This window comes from Lepidochelys kempii, unplaced genomic scaffold, assembly GCF_965140285.1.
Source record: "Lepidochelys kempii isolate rLepKem1 unplaced genomic scaffold, rLepKem1.hap1 scaffold_96, whole genome shotgun sequence".
Taxonomy (NCBI): domain Eukaryota; kingdom Metazoa; phylum Chordata; order Testudines; family Cheloniidae; genus Lepidochelys; species Lepidochelys kempii.
Window position 1 is genome coordinate 369,218 of NW_027621940.1, and position 9,553 is coordinate 378,770.

A 9,553-nucleotide genomic window follows, 5' to 3' on the forward strand; every position below is an offset into this window, starting at 1 on the left:
ACAGCCCTGGGACTCACTGACCCAGCAGAGACGGTGGAGGGATGCTAAGGAGGAACTTTCGCACCAGGAAAGTGCTGAGTCCAAAGGCAGGGGCCATCGTGTGTGCTGACTGCCGCGTTCCTCCCTCCCTCATCGAAGGCAAAGCCCACGTGGGTGGGGGCCCTGCCAGCTTGTTCTCTGGGAGAAGAAGCTGTAAGGGATGGATTCAGGGAAGGATCCTGCCTCGCTGGGCTGGCTGGACTCTTACAGGGACCAGAACCAGATGCAAAGCAGGGATCCCCGGAGACGGTCTGGGGGCACCTGAAAAGACTTGGGAGAATGGCAGGTTCTTCCATCACCGCCACCGTCTGGAATTACAGAATGCGACTCATCTGGGCATGAATTTTACCGCCTTTAACCCCTCGTGACCCTCATTCCCTTTCCTTAGCTCACGAACCTTTAGCGAGATTCCTACAGACCTGGCTGCCAGCGTTGCCTTTGGTGGAGGATCTGGGGTCCCGTGGCTCTGGGGTAAGTGACCGGTCTCCTGGGGCTGGGAACAACCTGGGTGGGCTGGTTTGGGGTGTACGTGACCTTTCCTCACAAAGTCCGGCTTGTCTGAGAGTCTCTGAGGGGACTGGCTGTGACTCCGGGGTCAGACGGGGGCAGCGATCCAGGAGTTCACGCTGGGTGAAATCTGCTCACAGAGCACCACCGGTTGGGGGGATCTGCCCTGTTTCCTGACACCTTCCCTGAGCCCGGCACTCCCAGTGGAGCCGCTCCAGAGAGCGGGACGAACTGAGCCCTTCAAAATCAACCTAGAAGGACATTTCTCCCCTCCAGGGTGTTCCCGCCCACCTGGACAGCTGGGTGAGCCACGGCCTCTCCTTCCCACAGCCCTCCTTCCCCAGGGGAGCTCAGCCAGCCGGTGCCTTTCCCCCAGCCATGGGCCTTGCCTTCCGGGAGGGGGTCCAGGCAGGACTCCTGGGTTCCATTCCCTGGCCCTGCAAGGGGAGAGGGGTCCAGTGGTTAGAGCAGGGGGCTTGGGAGCCAGGACTCCTGGGCTCTATCCCTGTCTTTCAGAAGGGAGTGGGGTCTGGTGGGTTACAGGGTGTGGTACTGGGAGTCAGGACTCCCGGGTTCTCTTCCTGCCAGCATCACTTGTGTACAGACAGGGGTTGGGGGGGGGAGCCGGTACGGGACGGTCAGGGGACAAGGAGCTAGGGGGGTACTTTCCCCACAACTCGCTTTATTCAGCCAATGCACAAAAGGAATCCGCAATCTCCCCCAAAGAGAAGCAGCAGCCAGTTGCTGCTGAAGGGAGGTTCACTGCAGCCCGGCACGCAGCAGAAGGGAAGGATGCCAGGCCGGGGCTCAGGGCTCCCCGATGCCTCCGCTGGCCCTGGGAGCTGGGAAGCACTTGGCGTGGCTCAGGATCTCCGGCACGCCCTGGGCGTATTTCTTCACCAACACTCTCTTCACGCAGGCGCCAGGGGAGCCACATCCAGCCGCAGTATTCCTCATTTTGATGTGACCTGGACAGGGGGAGAGACGTGATCGGGGGTTCCCAATTCCCCCCCCCCGCGACCCTCATGAGGTCTCTCACACACTCCCCTCCCAGCAGGACTGCACCCGGCTCTGCAGGCAGACTGGGGTCTAGTGCTCAGAGCAGGGAGCCTGGAACAACATGAGAACAGAAGAGGAACGGCCCTCCTGGGTCACCCCAAAGGTCCATCTAGCCCAGTATCCTCTGGCCAATGCCAGGTGCCCCAGAGGGAATGAACAGAGCAGGGAATCATCCAGTGATCCATCCCCTGTCGCCCATTCCCAGCTTCTGGCAAACAGAGGCTAGGGCCACCTTCCCTGCCCATCCTGGCTAATAGCCGCAGATGGACCTGTCCTCCAGGAACTTCTCTAGTTCCTGTTTGAACCCTGTTATAGTCTGCGCCTTCACAACTTCCCCCGGCAATGAGTTCCACAGGTTTCTTGTGCGTTGTGTGAAGCAGTACTTCCTTTGGTTTGTTTTATACCTGCTGCCTGTGGTGACCCCTCGTTCTTATGTTAGGAGGAGTAAATAACACTTCCTTCTTTACTTCCTCCACACGCTTCAACCTTCTTTAGACCTCGATCATATCCCCCCTTAGCCGTTTCATTTCCAAGCTGAAGAGTCCCACTCTTATTAATCTCTCCTCATATGGCAGCCATTCCATCCCCCTCATCATTTTGGTTGGCATTTTCTGAAGCCTTTCCAATTCCAATAGATCTTTTTTGAGACAGGGCGACCACATCCGTCCGCAGTGTTCAAGCTGTGGGCGTCCCATGGATTTATATTGAGGCAACACGATCTTTGGGGTTAGATCTCTGTCCTATTCTCTGTCCCTTTATGAATGATTCCCAGCATTTGTTTGCTTTTTTGACGGCCACTGCACATGGAGTGGATGATTTCAGAGAACTCTCCACAGTGACTCCAAGATCTTTCTTGAGTGGTAAATTTGACCCATTATTGTGTATGTCTACTTGGGATTACGTTTGCCCATGTGCATTACTTTGCATTTATCAACACTGAATTTCCTCTGCCATTTTGTTGCCCAGTCATCCAGTTCTGAGAGACCCTTTAGTACCTCTTCACAGTCTGCTTTGGACTTCACTATCTTGAGTAGGTTTGTATCTTCTGCAAATTTTGCCACCTCACTATTTACCTTTTTTCCAGAACATTTCGGAATTTGGTGAATAGCACTGGGCCCAGTGCAGATCCCTGGGGGACTCCCACTATTTACCTCTCTCCCTTCTGAAAACTGACCATTTCTTCCTACCCTTTTTTCCCTATCTTTTAACCAGTTACTGAGCCATGAGACAGGTTTCAGAGTAACAGCTGTGTTAGTCTGTATTCGCAAAAAGAAAAGGAGGACTTGTGGCACCTTAGAGATTAACCAATTTATTTGAGCATGAGCTTTCGTGAGCTACAGCTCACTGCATCGGATGCATACCGTGGAAACTGCAGCAGACTTTATATACACACAGAGAATATGAAACAAAACCTCCTCCCACCCCACTGTCCTGCTGGTAATAGCTTATCTAAAGTGATCAGAAAGTTGGGCCATTTCCAGCACAAATCCAGGTTTTCTCACCCTCCACCCCCCACACAAATTCACTCTCCTGCTGGTGATAGGCCATCCAAAGTGACAACTCTCCACACAATGTGCATGACAATCAAGTTGGGCCATTTCCTGCACAAATCCAGGTTCTCTCACGCCCCCACCCCCTCCCAAAAACCCCACACACAAACTCACTATCCCGCTGGTAATAACTCATCCAAAGTGACCACTCTCCCCACAATGCGCATGATAATCAAGGTGGGCCACCCCCAGCACAAATCCAGGCCTTCTCACCCCCCCCCCCACCTCCATACACACACAAACTCACTCTCCTGCTGGCAATAGCTCATCCAAACTGACCACTCTCAAAGTTTAAATCCAAGTTAAACCAGAACATCTGGGGGGAGGGGGGGTAGGAAAAAACAAGGGGAAATAGGCTACCTTGCATAATGACTTAGCCACTCCCAGTCTCTATTTAAGTCTAAATTAATAGTATCCAATTTGCAAATGAATTCCAATTCAGCAGTTTCTCGCTGGAGTCTGGATTTGAAGTTTTTTTGTTTTAAGATAGTGACCTTCATGTCTGTGATTGCATGACCAGAGAGATTGAAGTGTTCTCCGACTGGTTTATGAATCTTATAATTCTTGACATCTGATTTGTGTCCATTTATTCTTTTACGTAGAGACTGTCCAGTTTGACCAAGGTACATGGCAGAGGGGCATTGCTGGCACATGATGGCATAGATCACATTGGTGGATGTGCAGGCGTTCTGTTATTTTCTTTGTTAGGCCTGTCCTGTAGTAGGTGACTTCTGGGAACTCTTCTGGCTCTATCAATCTGTTTCTTCACTTCCGCAGGTGGGTATTGTAGTTGTAAGAAAGCTTGACAGAAATCTTGTAGGTGTTTGTCTCTGTCTGAGGGGTTGGAGCAAATGCGGTTGTATCGCAGAGCCTGGCTGTAGATGATGGATCGTGTGGTGTGGTCAGGGTGAAAGCTGGAGGCATGCAGGTAGGAATAGTGGTCAGTAGGTTTCCGGTATAGGGTGGTGTTTATGTGACCGTTGTTTATGAGCACTGTAGTGTCCAGGAAGTGGATCTCTTGTGTGGACTGGACCAGGCTGAGGTTGATGGTGGGATGGAAATTGTTGAAATCATGGTGGAATTCCTCAAGGGCTTCTTTTCCATGGGTCCAGATGATGAAGATGTCATCAATATAGCGCAAGTAGAGTAGGGGCTTTAGGGGACGAGAGCTGAGGAAGTGTTGTTCTAAGTCAGCCATAAAAAAGTTGGCATACTGTGGGGCCATGCGGGTACCCACAGCAGTGCCGCTGATCTGAAGGTATACATTGTCCCCAAAAGTAAAATAGTTATGGGTAAGGACAAAGTCACAAAGTTCAGCCACCAGGTTAGCCGTGACATTCATTGTGTGGAGAGTTGTCACTTTGGATGGCCTATCACCAGCAGGAGAGTGAATTTGTGTGGGGGGGTGGAGGGCGAGAAAACCTGGATTTGTGCTGGAAATGGCCCAACTTGATGATCACTTTAGATAAGCTATTACCAGCAGGACAGTGGGGTGGGAGGAGGTATTGTTTCATATTCTCTGTGTGTATATAAAGTCTGCTGCAGTTTCCACGGTATGCATCCGATGAAGTGACCTGTAGCTCACGAAAGCTCAGGCTCAAATAAATTGGTTAGTCTCTAAGGTGCCACAAGTCCTCCTTTTCTTTTTGAGCGATGAGAGGATTTTATCGCATGACAGCTCACTTTGCTTAAGAGCCTTTGGTGAGGGACGCTTTCTGAAAATCTAAGTACACTATATCCATGGGATCCCCCTTGTCCACACGCTTGTTGACCCCTTCAGACAATTCTAGTGGATTGGTGAGGCGTGATTTCCCTTTACCGAAACCATGTTGACCCTTCCCCAACAAATTATGTTCATCTGTGTGTCTGACAGTTCTCTTCTTTCCTATAGTTTCAATTAGTTTGCCCAGTACTGAAGTCGGACTTATTGGCCTGCAGCTGCCGGGATCACCTCTGGAGCCCTTTTTAGAAATTGGCGTGTCATCAGCCATCCTCCAGCCAGCTGGAACAGAAGCTGATTTAAAAAGTAGGTTACAAACCACAGTTAGTCATTCTGTAATTTGAAATTTGAGTTCCTTCCGAACTCTTGGGCGAATCCCATCTGGTCCTGGTGACTTATTACTGTTTAATTTATCAATTTGTTGCAAAAACTCCTGTAATGTCTCCTCAATCTGGGACAGTTCCTCAGATTTGTCACCAAAACAGAATGGCTCCGATTTGGGAATCTCCCTCCCAGCCTCAGCCGTGAAGACTGATGCAGAGAATTCATTTAGTTTCTCCGCAGTGGCCTTATCCTCCTTGGGTGCTCCTTTGGCATCTCGGCAAGTAGGACTCCTGGGTTCTCTCTGCAACTCTGCCAGGGGAGTGGAGTCTAGTGGGTCAGAGCAAGGGGGTCTGGGACTGAGCCGGGACACCTGGGCTCCACCTCGTGCTCTGTGTTCAGACCCCGCCCGCATCTGGAGGACTTACCAAAAAAAAATATCCCAGATTCCACAACACAATGGTCCTCGGTGCCGGTGCAGGCCAAGACATCCTTCTCGTTCCAGTGATATGGCCCCACTGTGAGGATCGACGGGCACTGACGGCCGTTGGGGACGGAGCTCACAGTTGGCACTGAGAACAGTCAGACACACATAGTCAGCCAAGGGTGGGGAGTCACCACACATTGGGCTCAATCCCATCTCGGGGAAGGGAGTGGGGTCTAGTGGTTAGGGATGGGGGCATTGGGCTGGCAGCCAGGACTCCTGGGTTCTCTCCAGGCAGGTGTGGCCAGAGCAGGGCTCTAGGTTTGCAGCAGACACACACCTGGGATGGCCCCGGCGTTGCAGCCGTCGGTGTCACAGCAGGCGATGTTCGCCCGCACGGTGACATTGTGTGGGTAGGTCAGCGAGAAGGGGCCAGGCTCACAGTTCTTGGGCTCCAGGCACGATTTACCCGTGTAGGACATGGAGGATCTCTCTGTGGAAGAGAAATAGAGCATCACCTATGAACTCCCCAATGGACCCCCAGCTGCTCCATCCTCCCCTTTTGTTCCATCCACCCCACCCCCAACTAATCTCATCTCCCCACCCCCCGTGATAAAATCCTCTCTTCTGTCTGATCCAGGCCCCACAGCCACCCACTGCAATACCCCATCTCATCCCATCCCCTGTCAATGACATTATCATTCCAGACTGAGCAGTCCCTGCTCCTGGAGAGGAGCGGAGACTATTGGTTAGAGTAGGGGGAGGGGCTGGGAGCCAGGATTCCTGGGTTTGACCCGTGGCTTCAGGAGGACAATGGTGTCTACACTTAGTAGAAATCTTCTTTCACTCACCCAGCCTGATCTCTGCCACGACGGTGACGCAAGTCCCTTCCCAGGGGGCGCAGGGCTGCAGGGGGCCGGAGCACGATTGCTCTCTGGACGCACACACCTCGCATTGCAGAGCGCTCCCTGGAGGTTGGAAAAATCCCTTCTCAGTACAAACCCCGGCTCCCCACCCCTCCCAGGCAGTGCCTGTGGACGAAATACCACCAGCAACCAAGAGGTGGCGCTGTGGGAGTTGTTACCACCAATGCCTCCTCACTGAACGTGTGGGCAGGCAGATCTTGGAGAAATGCCACCTGCTTTTGCAGCAGTTCTGCCCAGTTCCATTTAACTCTCCGGATGGGGAAAGGCATCTTGCTAGCTGGTCATTTGTATCTTACTCAAAACCACAGACAAGTCAGTTTGTTGCCTGAGTGTCTGTGGCTAGAATACATTTTCACCTGCTGACATGGCTATCTGGGGTGCAGCTTGTGCCTGCGAACAAACCCCAGACGTCTGTGTAGACAGAAAAACAAGAATTCGGCTGTTCTGAAGAGGGGTTTCTTTCTGGCTTTGCGGTGAACCTTTCTCACACACACACACACACACACCCCGCCGTCACTCTCTGCTCCAGGCCTCTGCCTCTCAGAGTTACATCAGCTGAGCCACACTCGACTTCAGCCCACTTTTCATCACTGATCCTGCCAATTCTCTTCTTCAGAATACAATTCACGCTTGTTAAGCCCCTGGATTAATGGCTGTTCATCTCCAGCCAGCGATCCCAGGAGCATCAACTCTTTCCTCTCCAGAGCATGGGGGCCTTTAAATTCATTATGTGAGCATAAGGTAGTTTTAAGAAAGAAAGAAAGAAAGAAAGGAAGATTTTCCCACTTTGGTTTTTTTAGAGCTTTCATGTGGAAACATCCATTAAACCTCAGAACACCTTCCCCGCCCCTTCTATGCCCCTAGATGGTTGCAAAGTTATATTATCCCTATCAAAGAAATATGGAAACTGAGGTAGAAAAAAGATGTCTTCAATTCAGGGTTAAAACCAAGAAGACAGCTGAGAAGTCCTCACTCCTGACTCCCAGCCCACTCTAACCCACGAGATCCCACTCCTCTTTCACAGCCACGGACAGAGCCCGGGAGTCCTGATTTGCAGCCATCTCTGCTCAAACTCACTACACCCCAGCCCGCTTCTACAGCTGGGGAATGAGCCCAGAAGTCCTGGCTCCCAGCCCCCACCCGTTGCACCCCCATTCCCCTTTCAAACCTGGGGAATGAAGCCAGGAGTCCTGGCAGGAATCTCAGCGCTGACAGGCAGGGGAACATTTCTAGGCAGGACGACATGTGGACGGGGGTGCTGCTCCTCATCGGGATGACCCCAAGCTTGGGCGAGAGATGGAGGAGGAACGAGAAGAAGGAAGGACAGACGGACTCAGACCCGCTGGCCAGGCCCCTAGCGTGGGCTGTGGGAGTCCCAAGCTCCAATCCCTGCTCTCCCCAATTCAGTCGGGGGACATGGCCCCGGGTTTTCCTCTCGCTGGTTTTACCCACAAATTCCATCCTGACCCCAGAATCCGTCATCCACAGCGGCACGTTCCCCAAGTGAAATCCCGCCCCCACCACCCGGCTCCCTGTGCCCGGGGACGGACGGGACTCACCTGTGGCCAGGAGAGCGGACAGCAGGCAGAGGGGCAGAGCCACCCACATGGTGCCCGGGTGTTTGCTGCAGTGAGCAGAACAGCGAGGAAGCATCTGGCTGTGGTTTTATCCGGCAGGTTGGCAAATACCTGCCCCCTGGGGGATCGGCTGGGGCTGCCCCATGACATCCTGGTGGACCCGGAGACGGGAGATTTCACAACCCTCCATGTGACTTTGGCTGATTAGGTGATGCAATGTGTCTTGAGGACAATTCCCTTGTGCGTTAGTGGAGATCTGTGGTTCTCAGCCAGGGGTCCGTGTACTCCAGGGTACACACAGGTCTTCCAGGGGGTACATCAGCTTATCTTGATGTTTGCCTCATTTTACAACAGGCCAGATATAAAGCACTAGTGAAGTCAGTACGAGCTAAAATTTCCTGACACAATGACTTGTTTGTGCAGCTCTATGTACTATCCACTGAACTGTAAGAACAATATTTATATCCCAGTGGAGTTATCTTATCATTACACGGGGGAACTGAGAAAGGAAGCTATTTGTCAGTCACAATGTGGCCGTGACACTTATGTATTTTTTATAATAACATAAGAAAGGACCTGTCATAAATATAAAGGGAAGGGGAACCACTTTTCTGTCCCCGGTGCTATAAAATCCCCCATGGCCAGTGGAAAACTCTTTCACCTATTGTCATAAATAGAAAGGGAAGGGTAAACTCCTTTATAATCCCTCCTCTCCAGAGGAAAAATCCTCTCACCTGTAAAGGGTTAAGAAGCTAAAGGTAACGTCGCTGGCACCTGACCAAAATGACTAATGAGGAGATAAGATGCTTTCAAAAGCTGGGAGGAGGGAGAAAAACAAAGGGTCTGTGTCTGTCTGTGTGATGCTTTTGCCGGGGACAGAACAGGAATGGACTCTTAGAATTTAGTGAGTAATCTAGCTAGGTATGTGTTAGATTATGATTTCTTTAAATGGCTGAGAAAACAGCTGTGCTGAACAGAATGGATATTCCTGTCTGTGTGTCTTTTTGTAACTTAAGGTTTTGCCTAGAGGGATTCTCTCTGTTTTGAATCTAATTCCCCTGTAAGGTATTTGCCATCCTGATTTTACAGAGGTGATTCTTTTCTACTTCTATTAAAAGTCTTCTTTTTAAGGAAACTCAATGCTTTTTCATTGTTCTAAGATGCAAGGGTTTGGGTCTGTGGTCACCTATGCAAATTGGTGAGGATTTTTACCAAACCTTCCCCAGGAAGTCGCGTGCAAGGGTTGGGAGGATTTGGGAGGGAAAGACGTGTCCAAACTACGTTTCCCAGTAAACCCAGTTAAAGTTTGGTTGTAGCAGTAGAAATCTAGGGGCAAAGGATGAAATTAATTTGTACCTTGGGGAAGTTTTAACCTAAGCTGATGAAAGTAAGCTTAGGAGGTTTTCATGCAGGTCCCCACATCGGTACCC

The 9,553-nt window shown here is 51.2% G+C and overlaps 1 protein-coding gene across 1 annotated transcript; it reads right to left on the minus strand.

Annotated features, from left to right (window-relative positions):
* Positions 1-1,353: 1,353 nt before the first annotated feature.
* On the minus strand, positions 1,354-8,199 carry LOC140904833 (phospholipase A2 inhibitor and Ly6/PLAUR domain-containing protein-like). The gene is made up of 5 exons (XM_073327160.1): positions 8,106-8,199; positions 6,472-6,588; positions 5,961-6,113; positions 5,625-5,768; positions 1,354-1,514 (listed from the first exon to the last, which is right to left on the minus strand). The coding sequence occupies exons 1-5, from the start codon at positions 8,197-8,199 to the stop codon at positions 1,354-1,356; spliced, it is 669 nt and encodes a 222-aa protein (XP_073183261.1).
* Positions 8,200-9,553: the final 1,354 nt, after the last annotated feature.